The sequence below is a fragment of the Laccaria bicolor genome, genomic scaffold (assembly GCF_000143565.1).
Source record: "Laccaria bicolor S238N-H82 LACBIscaffold_13 genomic scaffold, whole genome shotgun sequence".
NCBI classification, from domain to species: Eukaryota; Fungi; Basidiomycota; class Agaricomycetes; order Agaricales; family Hydnangiaceae; genus Laccaria; species Laccaria bicolor.
In genome coordinates, this window is record NW_001889884.1 from 767,633 (window position 1) to 783,321 (window position 15,689).

Consider the following 15,689-nt stretch of genomic DNA (forward strand, 5'->3'; position numbering starts at 1 on the left):
TGATTCAGCTGGTGCTTACATTGCATCTGGGGCCACCACCATTGGAGACTATCTTGCAAAGTATTCAGAGCACCGAAAAACATTATTATCACATTCTGAATTTACTGGAGCTTCTAAGTATAAGAGAAGTGTCTATAGAACTTGGGAATTATCATATGAAGAAATTCAGAAGAGGGCTGAGTCTGATGATCCTCATAGAGTCAATGCAGCCAATAGTGCAATGCTTCTGCTCAATTTATTTCCTTTCTTTCATTATGAGGGAATCACTGAAGAAATATTTTCCTATGCTGCACTTCAAGGAGGTCAAAAAGCCTCTCACCCTGAATTGCCACTTGCCAGTTCTATGCTGGATCGGAGCCTACTTCCTCTCAAAGAAACAGGTGCTTGGGATAACTTTGTCTTTAGAGAGGGAATTCGAGTATTACTATCATTCTCCTTGATCAAAAAGGGCCCATCTGATTGTGTGTATGCCATGCATCCACTTGTCCATACCTGGGGCAGAGACAGGATATACTTAAATGAGAGGAAACAATGCTGCTTAACAGCATATGTTACTTTGGCTTGTTCACTAACATGGAATGGAGGACAGCCATATGATTTCCAGAGGGCCTTGGTAACACATATAAGAGCAAACATGGAGCAGTCCAGATCAGAAAATAATGAGAATGGTGTCAGTTACCTGGATGATGCTTGTGAAAAGTTTGGGAAGCTTTTGCATAATCAAGGGTACTTCAAGGAGGCAGAAACCTTGAAAAATAAAGTTCTAGATACAAGAAACAGAATTCTTGGAATTGAACACCCAGATACAATCAGAGCCATGGGAAAAATATTCATCGATATGGCTCCGAGAGCCACACGTTCTAGGCTCGAGACCAACCGTTCTGGTGGCGGAAAAAAAAATATGTGATGTGTGGGATCCTTGGGTGCTAATTCTATCCACACTCATTTTTCCCCCACTTTTTCGCACCCAAGGAGAGTGGCAACGAGTCTACACACGTTCCGTATTTGGCCAAACTCGCTAAAGGGACAATAAAATACATGAAAGCTAATATAAAACAATGGTAGTATGTGGGGGACAATGGCAATATATGCCAAGGATTTAGGTATTCAGACTGGTAACGTTACCTGCGCACCAGGTAATGTTACCAGTGGGTTACCAGCGGGTAACGTTTGTCTATGATATATCCTGTATAGTACTCATGTGCCTGAGCTTCTTCAGTCTTCCTCCCCCATTCCCCGGCTGTTTACCCTTTACATTCGGTGAGTGGGCTCGTCTTTCTTGCATGTTGGCTCTGTTTGTCACCTACTTAGTAACTGTACACGGCCCACGCCAAAGGAATGAAGTCCGCTCGCGGCAATGAAGGCGTCTACCGTGAGTGATGACGGGCTCATAGAGCCCCAAGCATCCCTCATGAGAAGTGGAAATCAAGGTATGGTGAACTCCCTGGATGGAGAAGCCTCGGCTGAAAATCTTTCGGGCAGCAGTCATGGCAAATTTGGCCGTGCGGCATCAAGTCCAGCGACAAGACCTCTCGGCTGACAAGACTCCTCAGCCACCGAAATCAAATGCCATCTCATTAGCCCAGATGTTTGAGGGAGTGCTGGACTTAAGAGACAGGGAACTTAGAGGAGTCGATTGATTCGACGGTCGAGGATCTATTCAAGGGAGGGTTTAGGCAGGCCCTCGAGTAAGTTTGTACTCTTTTCCGTCATGTCGGTAGCTAATGATTTTACACGCAGCTAGCTCTACTACTCACTGGCAAATGCCTTTCAAAAGTTACAGCATATTCTCTCACAGTCCCTCCACCACCTTCACGTCTTCCCCTCAGACAAAACATCGGCCGCCATATTTCAATCACTATCTGAGTGAAAGAGTCAAGTTTTCCCCTCCCTGACGTTCGCTCTGCTTCACGTTTCCAACTCCCTTCGCCAGTAATCGCTCCTTTCCACGGGCCCATCCTATCTTCATCCACTTAGCGTGTCCAACTACTGACGAAACAATGTCACCATCGTTTCTCAGGAAGGTCGCCAACTTGGTTGGTCCCCCTTGATGTTGATGCACATATGTAGACACCCGGCATGTGCATGAACCCTCGCTCTGGATCCAAATTCTGATCGGAAAGCTATTCTATCTATCATTCTACGACCCCCAATGTGGCCGCTGGCATTGTCACGCACACCCATATCCCCCTCGCTTTCCTCCTACCAACGACAAACTGCGATATAATTTTGCAAGGTCGCAAATATCCTCTGAAGTGGCACCGCACTACTAGGCCAGTTTCGAGTGCTCCCTGGCACCTCTTCTCGTCGGGCACAGAGTTATTGAATCAACTCACTATTGTCCCGACCGATGTCGATCGTAGGATACGGGTGCACGCTTCTTTGTTCCGGTGCGATGTGGAGGGCAGATCATGAGGCAGGTGAAGGTTAGCTGGGCTGAGGTTCGGATGCGAGAAAGGACGAAAGAGGGTGAAATTCGAGTTGCAAGGGACCGTATCAGCTTCCTCTGTAAACATGAACCGTGCTCGCCATCCAGATCATCCTCTTGGCTAGGCAGACTCCTCGCCCTACTCCGATGGTGGTTCTCCGCAAATCCATCGCATTGCCAACCGACTTTGGGAAGGTGCTCCCAGCCTGAGATGACGACTGGATAATGTCAACGTGTTCTGAAGGTTGAGCAGAAGGAGGTCGAATCAAAGCCATCTTGAGAGGACGGGAGAAGGGAAGGTTGGCTGGGCAGGTGCCCGCTGTGGATATCGTGATTTCGGACGAAGCCTGAGAGGTCTTATACTTCTGAGGGGTAGTGGAAGTGATCGAGCGCGGGCTCTTCCCCATTCAACCGCGATGTACGCGATTGCGGAGAGGTGGGGTAGTGGGGTAGGAGGCCGGACCTTGGAAGACCGCTGGGAAACTGTGCCTCGCATGCCAGATTTGTATTCTCAACTTCTCCGGCAAGATCACTGTCAATGGAGGGTCTTTCTTTGAGTTAATTCGAAGCTAATCAACACTATGCCGTATGGCCCTTCACGTTGGGTTCATGCCTTCAAAACCCAGTGGACCATGCCAAGGTCTCCCAACTTGACGGCGCTTTTTGACCTAGGCTTGGACTGGGCAGCAGGTGTTCATACGAGTTGTATGCATCTTTTCCAACGCAAATACTTTGTAGGCCTTTCCTCAGAGTTTCTCACTGCATGCTGGCGCAAAGGTCATACTCTGCAGTTTATCAACATCCAACCTATCATTCAAATTGACTAAGGAGCATGTCAACTTTTGGCCACCGTGGCGACTTGCATGAGCCTTTCGATCCCAAGACGTTTGAGCGGAGCCCGGCTGAATCAGTTTGGATTAGGTGACGATAAATCGTTGGTCGCTGTTCGTATCACCTAACTCAAACTCACATCAGACGCCCATCCGTCTCTCATTCTGGCGCCATTTCCGCATCATCATCAATTGCAGCTGCCTCGCATGCCGCGTCAACTCGCCTGCCACCCATCAAGGCCTCACCACCGCCAAGCACGTCATACATTCACCTTTCCTAGGCCACATCAACACCTGCTGCGACCTCGACCGCCGGCGCAATGCCTTTTGCGGTCTTTGTCCACACGAAGCTCCCCTCATTGAAACTGCTGGTCTGGTCTCCCCCCATACTGTTCGTGAGCTGAAACGAGGATGGCCCCATATGGATGCGACATACACAAGCTGTGGACAAAAATTGACCTGGCGGCACGTTTGCGATAACCCGAAAGGATATGCATCAAAATGCTTTGGCTGCTGCCAGGGAGGTAGTGCTGTAGGGTATGGGCGGGATGGCGATTACGGGAGTTTGGATGTGGCTGAGAAGGAAGAGGAGACGATGAAGATGATCCGGAGCTTATGCAGCTGACTGAGGAGAGCAGCGTGCGAGACCTCGCGTTGGGCGATTGGGGAAGATATCGGATGGGTGTTGGCTCAGTCCTTCGCTCAGAAGTTGGATGCACTCAGAGTGGTGTTTTATTGAAACGAACAGGGAACTAAAATACACTGCGAGGGACCATGGGCTACACACTAATAGACTACGTGGGCACTGGTTAGACTATAAAACGGAAAAGCTGGGATAAACGTATGAATTGCACAGACTGGCTTTTTAACCGCGATTCGGAGATATAGTGACGGGCAAAGCGTTACGGGGATGGACCATGGGTTCAGATTTGAACTTGTATCAAAAGCCATTCAGCTGCTTTTGCATATGAAGGGAATGACCCCTAATACACAAGAGTCCGGCCTGAATAAGTTTCCCACCAGATAAGTTACAAAAATATAACGTACCTCCATGGTGGACTTTTGCTTTGAGGTTATCCAATCCGACGATGCCCAAAATAGAGGAATTGATCCCACCATGGCCGGTGATCGATACAACTAGAATCAGAGCCGAACGATTAGAATAAGGGAGATAGTTCAAGTTGAAGATACCTACAGTTCTTGTCGTCGTTGTCGTCGTCGAATATCGAGTCCAGAATATCAGTCGCTCGATTGGTAACATCATCGGATGTCTCCTTCGTACCCCAAAGAGGATCGTCGTCAGCAAAGCCGTCCTCCATGGTAAATTTCGGGAACATTTCGCTGATGCATCTCTTCGATCTGCGATGTTCTACTTCGTCTCCCTTACGAGAGACTTGCTCCCGACAATTCTACAAATTTTATCAGCGTCAAATTTACAAAAGGCACTGATTGTACGTACCTCGTGAACGACTGTCTGAATAGTCGGTCCCCCACTAGCGTTAAGCTGCGGGGAGAAAGTGATGCTGTTCGTCACGAGAGCCCTCGCCATGGGGCTAACGTAAGAGATATCTGGGATTCCGATACACTTTCCAGCGTCCAGACTATTCTCCTCCTGCCATTTTGACAGTACGTTGAAGGCTTGGAGATATCCGTCTTGTGTCAGCGGAGAATCCACTGGGAGGAAAAACGTTAGCGCTGTAGATCGGGGGTGGGCATAGAGGAGACGTGCCTAATGGAATGTCCTGAGCCTGTGACCAATTATATGAGGATCTATTCCGATACTTTGCCAATCAGATAGTACGAACCCAGACAGTGTCATTGTCGTCATCCCATTCAGTTAGGCTTGAATCTGAAAGGAAGGCGAATAGGCTGTGTTGCAATCATAAAACGTGCTGTGGTGACTTACTAGTGGCTAACGCATGTCGTCCGAGGAAGATAACTTTGTAGACATCTCCGTCGTCATTGTTATTCAGAGTATCGATGTCACTCCACAGGGTAGACCATCTTGTGTCTTTCGTATCCTTCGTAAACTTGCGGCCAAAATGTTCTAGTACTGGTTGCTAGATTATTGTACAAGTGTCAGAGGCGTCGCAATCTGGAATTTGTAGGAGACTCGCATCGTGAGAAATGCCGTCGTAGGAAAAGTAGTCGCTGTTGCTTTCGTACACCTATGGAGGGACAAGTTTAATCCATCGACTGACCAGAAACAGGAAGAACGCACGGTGTAAGTACTCATTCTGTTGATCGAGTGAGGCGCAACGTCTCGGGCAAGTAACTAGAGCTTTTATATTAGAATCCCTGACTTCGTCTTTCACTTCCGAGTCCAAACTCGTCGCCGAATCCATGGTTACGAGCCAATAGGAGAACGACCGTTTATCTGGAAGATCGACTGGAAGTTCTTCCTGTCAAAACTGAGAATCTTGTTTGAATCGGCGTGCAGATTCCTGTTGCTTGTGTTCTGTAATTGCCTTTTTTCATCGGCTTGCGTCTTATGACCTTATCGATGAGCGCCGACCTCGCTCAGTGTGCACTGTCCTCATGCTATTTCCTGGGTATGTGATACGAAAGAATCAGGACTGAACTGATCGTATGCCTTATGACCTTATCGATGGGCGCCCAACTCACTTCCTTGAACCTCGTTGCAATTCCTGGCGAAAAGGCTGCCATGTTCTATGGGTTGAATGTTGTTAGGCGACGATATTGAAGGAATTCGGGAGCAACGTGCCCGGCGCCAGTTTTCCGACCCTCTAACATGAGGGGACTCGGTTGAGGGTCTGGCGAGGGCTGGAGGGCTAATTTATGCCTCAAATACCGCAGGCACGATAAGGAATGTTTTTGTCGAAGAAAACAGAACCTGAGTCGAAGAAATGCCGTGTACCAACACCCATTTCAAAATAGCGCGAGAACGAGAGACGTATGGGCGTCTGAGGGCCGGCGAACAAGTTGGTATGTGTAAGTTTAATTGAGAAATACACGATAATGTGCTGCAAGAGGGAGCCGGCTGGGTCGATGAGTGCTTGCCAAAAAGGACAAGAAAAAGGATGCCTGAGTGCCAACTGAGTGCAACCTGAGTGAGCGAATTGGAGAGCCAGCCCAATTCTCCCGTCTCACATTTCCATAAAGGGAAATTATTACAAATCAGATAGCATGTGGCACGGTGTAAACTCCTCGACAACAATATGGATGAAAATTCCCCTCCGGTTGTATGCAGCAAGCCAGGTTGTAAACGACATGTCACTGGACCTAAATTCAAACGGTGTGACCCTTGCAACGTTTGCACGCCAGCTCTACCTGACACCTACAGGGCTCACGCCAATGGAATCGAAGTCCGCTGAGGGCGTTGAAGGCGCCTATTGATGAAGGCGGGACTTCGATTGGGATTCATACTACATAGAGCCGTGAGCATCCCTCAAGAGCTTGCAAATTAAGGTATGGAGTAAACTCCCCAAATGCAGAAGCCACGGCTGACAATCTTTTGGTTAGCCGTCATGGCAGCTTGGGCTACTCGGCGTCAAGTTCCAGCACTCGGTCGCTCAAACCAGAATACCTACTTTTTCTCGTTTTCGTCTTCACAATCCCTCCGCCGTCACCATTTTGTCAACCCCCCGACTGTCCAGTTTGTCGTCGAACAAGCAACAGTGTCTGAAGGCGCCAAATTTGCCTTTTGTACTTGTTCCAGCGCCCGTTTTCAAATCTGCAACCAACTTGGTTCTGGGGACAGGGTTATATGGAGGCAGAGTTCGACATGGTAGATTTCCTTCTTCAACACCTCGTTAGCACAGAGGTTTTGAAGGAGTGCTCACAATCAAAAGACGCAGAACTTAGAGCAGTTGATTGACCCGACGGTGGAGAATCTATTTAAAGGAGGGTTTGGGGAGACCCTCGAGTAAGTTGGTCTTCTTTTCCGTCATGTCGGTAGCTAATAATTACACACGCAGCTAGCTCTCCTTCACTTCCTTTCGAAAGTGACAGCATGTTTTCACGCAGTCCCTCTACCACTTTCACCCCTTATACAGACGAAAGCTACCCCCTCTGCATGCAGCGACCGAGGTTCGCGATTTATTTCACTTACTCCGTGGCGTTCGCTCTGCCCCAACACCATTCCACAACTCCCCTTCGCCAGGCATCGCTCGTTTTCGCAGGCCCACCCTACTCTCATCTACTTGGCGTGTCCACCAACTAATGGTGCTGACAAGACAACATCGCTACCCTTCCCCAGGTAGGTCGCCAACCTCGTTAGTCTCTCGTTACGGAATCCTGATACACATATGCAGAAACTCAGCATAAATTCTCTCTTTGCATCGAAGTTCTAATTTGAAAGTTAGTCCACCTATCGTTCTACGAACCCCGATGTGGCCGCTGCCATCGTTATCGCACACCCATATCCACTCCCTCGCTTTCCTCCAACCAACGACAAACTGCAACCTAACTTCGCAAGGAAGCTGACGCCCTTTGAAGTGGCGCTGCGCCACTTGCCTCCCGGTCTCGACTGCTGCCTCACCAGCTCTCCTCGGGCGCAGAGTTCCTGGACCGTCTCACCATTCTCCCTACCGATGTCGATTGCTGGGAGGGCTTTTCACCATACGGGCGCAGGCTTTCTTCGTTCCGGTGCGAGGTGGAGGGCGGATCGTGATGGGGGTGCACGATGGATGGGCCGAAACTCTCTTCTCTCCGATTGTGGGCAAGGTTCGAATGAATCCCCTTGGACATGAGAGGGTGAAAGAGAGTGAAAGTCGAGTTGCAGGGGGGCGGAAGTATCTGGTTTCCCACTCGCTTTCTTGCCTTCTTTCTTTGCAAACCTGAGACAATCACGAGGTTGAGCTTCAATCGACATGAATCATGTTCGCCGTTCAGACCGTCCTCTTCCTAGGGAAAACCCCTCAGCCTACTCCATCGGAAGAGTAGAGGATTTCCGCAAGTCCACCCCATCGGCAACTGGCCCTCCAAGAAAGTACTACTTACCAAATGACGACTGGCTCCGTATCGTCAACATGCTCCGAAGGTTATCTTGAGGAAGGGCGAATCAAAGCCGTTTAAAAAGGACACGAGAAGGGAAGGTTGGTAGGGCAGGATGCGAAGGGGAAGGTGCGCGCTGTGGATGTGGTAATTTTGGACGAAGGCAGAGGCATTATACCGCTGAGAGGTCATGGACGTGATCGAGCGCAGGTTCTGACCCATTCAATCGCTGTGCGTGATTAGTGTCCTTTCCTATAAATCAGTTTGGATTAGGCGAGGATAAATCGTTGGCACAATTCATTGTTCGTATTACTGGGTAATGGTGGCATGGCCCTCTATTATAGTCGGAAATACTGAAAGGGTATATGAACTTCGACTCCAAACCAACGTCCAGCTGACGAGATGAGAGATCGGGCATCGCGTATCAGGCATAGGGTCATCGCGCCGGCAACGAACAGTGCGGATGTATGTTATGGTTGAACCCTACGGGGTCTGAGGGGGCCCTCGTGTCGTCTAGCCCGGCGATCAAGCGAGGTAGGGCTTCGTTTAGAATCATCCGCTTCAGATCCGGATTCCTACTGTACGCGCCTGGGGCGGGGAGTAGACTCGACGTGTTGAAGCCGCCGTCCGGATGTGGGCATGTCCTCATCACAGTGTCCTAAGAAGAACAAAAGGAATGTGGCCCAGAGTTGAGCTTCTTTTGCAGTAAGGAACGGGAATGGGACTCACGATTGTGCCAATCAGACAACTACTGACAGCGTCCAACATATCTCCAACTTGTTGGCTCGTGTAAATTGGTCGATCAAGGGAGTTTCCTCTGCTATTCCAGAGCGATGTCGGGTCCACTGTCTGGAATGTGGGCGAGGGCTGCGATGAAAACAGAGATTGTGAAGAGCCAGACTTATACAGCCGTGGATCTAGTGTAAAATCAGGTGATGCGATGAACGACGATGACGAAGCCGATGACGAGCTCTTCAAGGCGAAATTGAGCAAGAACGACATTAGAAGAAGGGAAATGAGCTCACTGCAGATGATGGACTACATGTTCGCGCAGGGGAAGGGGACATCTTTGTCGGCTCTGGTGAAAATCCATACTGAAAACTCCCATCAAACTGCTGCGGGACTTCGGAAGATAACGATGAGAGGAAATCTGTAAAATCCGCATCGCTTGTTGAATTTGAGCCAAGAATGCCCAAGTTGCCGTTTCCTGTAGGTTCAAGGGAATGGGGAGTGAATGAAGACATCGCCTGGAAAAGAGGATCCGCCGCTGGATCCCATGTGGGAGTAGGTGGGCAATGTACGACATGACTTTGCAGGACGTCGCTGTATTGCCAAAGATGTCAAGCGTGTACCACTGAATGGAGGAAAGAGTCGCACTTACTTCGATGGAAAAGATGCGTTGCAATTTGCACATTGAAAGCTCATGTTGCGTTTGTCTGAGGGCTCGTAGATGAGGGAATCGATGACCAAAGGGCTAAAGAGAAGACAGCTCACGAATATGATAGTGCCTCCTTAAGTTCGATCTCCTCGTGAAGGGAGCATTGCATTGTGGGCAGTGATATGATCCATCAGTGGCGTCGCGGCGCAAAGAGTCTATGTTAACTTCTCGCTTCGAATCCTCCATTGATGTGCCTTGCAATGTTAGATCGTTCGCCAGAATAGTTGAGCAGGAGTCTTTACGAGTGGGGGAGTGAATCCGGATGCTGAGGACTCTCTTGTACTTCAATGGAACTACCGTCTCGGCTTGCCGTAATGCTAAGCGAGACCGATACGGAGGTGATGAAAACCGGATGTTGTGGTGGGGCATGGCAAGATTTGAATGATCACCTATTTTGCGATACTTTCCCACAAAGATTGATTCTACAGTGCGTGTCCGACAGTCCAATTTGGCACACTAACCCCGTTTCGCAGCTCAATGAACCACTTCCGGTGGGATGGGTCATGTCAAGACAAGTCATGCTGTCACATAAGAGGAAACCTCATTATCGTTGCACCGTAAGTCAGCCATGTGCCGCATGGTCAAAGTAGGATGACTGAAAGTAATCCCGGTCATCTAAGCACAGTTGAGCGTCAAAAATCGTTCGGGTGAGGAAGCAAGTTAATTCACCGCAGTCCCTGTAAGATGATAGGCGATGGCTCCAAGTATATGACTCGAATAACGAAAGCCACATTGACGCCTCGCTAAACAACCGCCGCCCGATATGGAGCCCCACCACCCGAGATCGGAATGGGAAAAAGAGGTGGAAGCAGGCTGAGTATTGAGTGAGGTATGGGGGTGGATTGACACGTAGATGGCATTTCAGAGCTGACCAAAACCCGACGTAGTGAAGTGTTTCAAGATAGATCTGATCTGTAAGCAAAGTGAGAATTACGCGGAGGCTCCTCCGCTTATGTTTTTTGGATAGGATAATCTTGATGTAATCTGTCAGTAAGGCGTGCAGGGTGATAAAGTTGATCTTACTTACCGCGAGCGACGCTTCACTTTGATCAGCGACATAGGGAGGCGGATGACAGGCGACGCAAACAAATTGAGCTTCGTGGCCAAGATCGACTCCTATGTATGATGTCAGGGTTTGCTCGAAGGCAATCCTGCCGACGTCGCCCATGCGTGAATTGCAACTTGAAGCAATGCAGCACCATTGATGTTGGCAAAGGTTCCTACTCATATTTAGTTGAGAGGCCACCGTCCGAAAGGTTTAACTAAGCCCGTTTCGCCGGAAAAGCCCACTGAACAAAAAATCGCGGCGCAAGGTAAGCAACAGGAATATGACATTGAAACGGATGACTGACCAGGACCAGTCTACTCTTTGACAAAGGAGAACATTGAGCAATTTCGTCTTCGATGTCGGCTTTTCGAATGTTGCGAAGAGTGACATGCTTGTAAGGTTCAATTTTGGTTCAAAAATTCCCCGATCGAGGCAAGATTTGCTACACTATGCACGTGATGACGAAAAGCCAGCCCAGAAATACATAAATAATTAGGCTCGTGACCAGCCGTTACCTTTCGAACTCCGACGTTCATCTCATCCTTTTCACACTCCGCCATATGTTTGCCACGACAACAATACCACAACAAATAACAGCCAATCACCACCTAAGGACTGGTCGCGAGTCTAATAAATAATAGCAAATACCAGTCTTGCCGTAAACCTTCTATTCCTTGCGCATGCGCATCGCGGTACCGCACAACGCCTCGAAGCGATGGGCGAGCCCAAGGCGAGCCAGATGAAACAACATCTGTCTTCACCCTACAATTGGCTATTCCGGATGAAGACGTTGAAAAGGCCTCGGAAATCATGACAAGAACGGAAAATGGACTCACCCAGACTGGCTTGAACACAAATACATTGACCGTCAACCGACTTGCTATCCAAACTCGTTGCTCTTCGGCTTCTCACATGCCCTGAACTTGTTTCAATCTATCCTCAATCTTACTTTTCGTTCGATTTCCATGACAAAAGATTGCCCGTGGCCTTGGATGGCTTCCCATCGGCCATTCGTTTCCCAACCCGGGCAGCTTTTCTGGTTTGATCATTGCCACCACGCTGGACCCTCCGAATGGATCCCAACCCTGGAAATCTACACAGCAGATGGGGGTCTTTATAAGCCACCTTCTGGTTTACGCCTTGCTGCAAAAACCGCGTGCCCTGCCCTCTAGCAGGGTTGAATCGCCGTATGCAACCCTGATGGCCATCTGAAAAGAAGAAAACGGACATTTGCTTGAGTCTTGCATCCGGGGAATCTTTGAGGGAGGATGCCAGAGGTTAATACACGAAGAGCCATTCTCGAAAAACTGGGGTATCTTTATGTCTTCTGTTATGCGGCATAATAAACTGAATACCATTGTCATAGGTGTCATGTCGAAGCTTCGCGTCCGTTTCATGTCTACACCCCCAGAGCTAGTCAGTCAAGGCAAGTAAACATAGTTTCCGAAAAATCTACCCTCCTGATAACCGACTTAGCAAGACTAAAACAAGAACGCGGGATCTTCCTTCGAAAAGTTTGGACACTACGGCCGTAGTTTAGAGCTACTAGTCTGTGTGGGTCCGTACATTGGCCACGATAAATCGGGGTGGCATGCCAACTTGAAAGTTTCAATAAAACTCGCCTCCCCGCATCCGTATCCAACTCTCCTCACGATTTATGACAAACTTCGTTGCGGGAAGCATTCCTCCTCTAGTTTGCCCAACTTGAAGCATCGGAATTGTTTCAACTATCGTGGTTCCGCGTATTTGCCGTATCGGGCAACTAGACGCCCGCAAACTAAGAGAACAAATTCATACAAAGCTAGCCCTTTCCTGTTGAGCGACACTCAAAAAAAAAAATCAAATAGGCGCCCTATAATCGGAGGGCAAAACGTTAGTAGGACATAATTTAACTCGAACCTAGTAATAAATGTGTGAACAAGTAATTACTGCCTTGGATATATTACAGTGCCTTGCATAATGCTTTGCAGCGTGAATTTTTTGAAATTGTATTTGGCTGTGTTTAAACTGGTCCTGAGATGTCACATTCAGGCTTATTCCGGACAGGGATCATTTCGTTGGGCCTTAGTTGTGACATATCAGGTTCACTACAAATATAATCAAATATGATTTGAAAAAATTCATGCTGCAAAGCATTATGCAAGACACTGTAATAGGGAGACAAAAAGTGGACACACCCGGAATTGAACCGGGGACCGCCCGCATGAAGCACGAAATGCTAAGCGGGCGTGATAACCAACTACACCATGTGCCCGTGAAGATTTGCCCGTATAAGACCTTCTGGAACTTTGCCTGATCTGGGCGCTTTTTATGCCAGTCCATCTTGATACTAATTATTTCCACACGCAAAAATTGGTATCTTACAACGTGTCGTATGAAATTCTATGACATACATTCCTGTACGCACATATGTACGTTCTTCATTGATCCGTTTGCTATAAAGCTAGTCCATCTCTAGATGGGTTCCACACAATTCTATGCCTTGATTTCTTGTTCACTATTCGTTGCCGTCTTATCGGCATCGGTAGGCGGCTTGCGATGCCCAACGACACCGACCCCTTTGAAAAATAGAATAGACAGCAGCGTTCCTTAACAGTGCGCGAAAAGTGAGTTGTCGGATGAGTAAGAGCGAGAAAATGGGAGGACGCACCCAAGATTCCAAACGCAAAGGAAGTCCATTGTGCTGCGCGATAACTTGCGATGTTATCAACGTCAGGACCGTTTCTGCTTGTCACGCGATTGAATACAACGGTGGTTACCGTGATCCCCACCGATGTTCCCAGCTAAAAGGACGACAAAATAATCAACATATGTCGGCCACACTGTTATATGTTCGCACACCTGCGTCATTGTTTGGAAAAGGCCGCCAGCTAGACTCTGCTCGTGCGGAAGAGAAATCTTGGCGATGAAGAGGGTTCCGGCCGCGTATACAAAATCCGCACCCACAACGACGATGGTGGCCGCGGGAAACCCGAAAGCCCAATATGTCATGCGGGTGTCCATCAACGCAAATAAGAGGGAAGCGGCCGCGGTGCAGAGAGTACCAATCGCTGATTTTGATAAGCTCACGTTTTTGTAAGAAATTTACGGATTAGACAGACCTGCGAGGTAGACAAGGGAGATACGGGCCGCCATGACACCAATGAATAGATTACAGAGCATCCCAGAAACGAACATGGGCAAAAATCGGACCACAGTCAAGATGGGGGGAAGGTTTTTGTAATCTTGGTAATATAACTGGTTTCGGAAGGGAATTCCTCAGTAGATAAGTGACGTGACTGGCGACGGTAACATACCTGCGTCCAGAACGTCCAGCCGAGGAAAGAGCACCAATTTAAGAATGCAACAAGCATCATCGCAGCAAACCTTCCATTTCCCCGCTTCCAAAGTGAAATTTTCATCAAAGGCGGAGGCGTGAACACCGAGTAGATGACGTGTGGGCTATCTTGGATTCTTTCAAGATACATCTGCCAACATACGAACAAGACGACCAGAATTACCCCGACGATCAGCAAAGCAATTATGTCTAAATTAGGGAGATAGAGTGGTCAGAAGGAAAGGGGCAAGTGTAAGTGGCGAGACAAAACTTACATGGTGTAGCCCACTGCTTTGGAGCGAGCTCGCCTTGACCGAGCACAAAGACGATTAACACCAGGCCAGCGGTCACAAGCAATGCGCCAAGCCAGTCCACGCGTTGGTCAAGCTCTGGCGAGGGTTCATCTTTGTCGAAAAAAAACAGACCCCCAACAAAGCACAGAAAAACGATCCCAGTCATCAAGTAGAAATTCGACCTCCAAGAATTTCTAGAGCAAAGGTTAGAAGATGATTACCCTCAGCATGACATAAGTAACACACTCCGTGTATTGTGTAAGGACTCCTCCAATCGCAGTACCGAATACTGAACCAATGGGTGCACCAGCTGAAAACGTAGCAAACGCCATCGAACGGGCGCGAGACGGAGGGAAAGTCTCTGCGAGAATGCCTAACTGAAAATGAAATCAGTGGGATGAGCATAATTAATTGAGGTTGACTCGCCGAGGCGGGTATCACGGCCGCAGAGCCAATTCCTTGTATTCCCCGTAGCACCTCGAGCGTCAGCACCTCTAAAACAAGGCGTAAGATAGCTTCACATGAAAGAAAGTAAGATATAGTTACTTGTGGGGAAGGCGCAACCGAGCGTAATGGCGCCCAGGAAAGCGTTTCCAAGCAAGAATACTTTTTTTCTGCCGTAAATATCTGCCAGTCGACCAAAAACCAAGAGAAGGCAACCCTAACACGGTGTCCTTGAATTTATAGTTATAATCATAATGCGACAGACTCACTGAACTCAGGGGGTATGCCGACACAAGCCAAAACAGATTCGCTTGTGGAACGTTGAGGTCTCTTCCTATCGTTGGCAGAGAGATGGAGACAGATGTGCTATTAGCGACCTGTAGTAGGGTCAACATAGTTCTACCATCTTGCAGGCGAGACAGGCTAAAGCATGCTTACATTGACAATCATAGCAAACGTAACTGTAAGTACAACGATCACCTGCTGAACCGTACTCCTCTCCCTGACGGTTTCGGGGGAAGCCAACGATGGGGCTCGAGATAATTGGTCCTGCTTGTTTTCCTCTAATGAATAGCCATCCTCCGTTGCCGACTTTTCTTGACTGTGGCCAGCCATGTCTCGAACGTCGCTCGAATATTCGTGGTGGTCCGAGAGGAAGAAGGGAAGCACCGTGCGGAGGCAAAGGGATACCACCTTCTATCCCCGGCTTTAGATGGATGACTATAGCACGACTCATCGGACCAGCATGCCAGTGAAATCATATAGGGAAATCGAATTAGCGAATGAACAACCGGCCCGTGATTATTGTTTCTTATTGTGCAATATTTGAATCCCAACTTTCAAGCTTCAACGCGTCACTACCTTTGCACTACCTTCACCTTGAAGTTGGATGGTGCCGAAACGGAATCCTGGCGATATTTTTTGAAGCCCGCGACA

The 15,689-nt window shown here is 48.5% G+C and overlaps 5 protein-coding genes across 5 annotated transcripts; 1 reads left to right on the forward strand and 4 right to left on the reverse strand.

The window, feature by feature from the left end:
- Window positions 1-1,357: 1,357 nt before the first annotated feature.
- On the forward strand, window positions 1,358-1,640 carry LACBIDRAFT_298206 (uncharacterized protein; the record flags this gene model as incomplete). The annotated part of the gene is made up of 2 exons (XM_001881481.1): window positions 1,358-1,430; window positions 1,483-1,640. 2 exons carry the CDS (start codon window positions 1,358-1,360, stop codon window positions 1,638-1,640), a joined length of 231 nt encoding a protein of 76 aa, XP_001881516.1.
- Window positions 1,641-4,241: 2,601 nt separating this feature from the next.
- LACBIDRAFT_298207 (uncharacterized protein) lies at window positions 4,242-5,494 on the reverse strand (the record flags this gene model as incomplete). Its single annotated transcript, XM_001881645.1, has 9 exons — window positions 4,242-4,261; window positions 4,306-4,395; window positions 4,454-4,667; window positions 4,718-4,932; window positions 4,988-5,006; window positions 5,064-5,107; window positions 5,165-5,318; window positions 5,376-5,426; window positions 5,480-5,494. The coding sequence occupies 9 exons, from the start codon at window positions 5,492-5,494 to the stop codon at window positions 4,242-4,244; spliced, it is 822 nt and encodes a 273-aa protein (XP_001881680.1).
- Window positions 5,495-7,417: 1,923 nt separating this feature from the next.
- LACBIDRAFT_294488 (uncharacterized protein) lies at window positions 7,418-9,981 on the reverse strand (the record flags this gene model as incomplete). Its single annotated transcript, XM_001881646.1, has 9 exons — window positions 9,709-9,981; window positions 9,596-9,650; window positions 9,240-9,537; window positions 8,944-9,186; window positions 8,671-8,872; window positions 8,221-8,265; window positions 7,798-8,057; window positions 7,605-7,676; window positions 7,418-7,567 (listed from the first exon to the last, which is right to left on the reverse strand). The coding sequence occupies exons 1-9, from the start codon at window positions 9,836-9,838 to the stop codon at window positions 7,418-7,420; spliced, it is 1,455 nt and encodes a 484-aa protein (XP_001881681.1). The 5' UTR covers window positions 9,839-9,981.
- A 233-nt stretch (window positions 9,982-10,214) lies between these two features.
- On the reverse strand, window positions 10,215-10,880 carry LACBIDRAFT_298210 (uncharacterized protein; the record flags this gene model as incomplete). Its single annotated transcript, XM_001881647.1, has 3 exons — window positions 10,215-10,267; window positions 10,322-10,625; window positions 10,680-10,880. 3 exons carry the CDS (start codon window positions 10,878-10,880, stop codon window positions 10,215-10,217), a joined length of 558 nt encoding a protein of 185 aa, XP_001881682.1.
- Window positions 10,881-13,175: 2,295 nt separating this feature from the next.
- Window positions 13,176-15,148, reverse strand: LACBIDRAFT_298211 (uncharacterized protein; the record flags this gene model as incomplete). The annotated part of the gene is made up of 10 exons (XM_001881648.1): window positions 13,176-13,288; window positions 13,351-13,483; window positions 13,542-13,750; window positions 13,802-13,937; window positions 13,997-14,226; window positions 14,292-14,503; window positions 14,556-14,686; window positions 14,736-14,803; window positions 14,856-14,970; window positions 15,023-15,148. 10 exons carry the CDS (start codon window positions 15,146-15,148, stop codon window positions 13,176-13,178), a joined length of 1,473 nt encoding a protein of 490 aa, XP_001881683.1.
- Window positions 15,149-15,689: the final 541 nt, after the last annotated feature.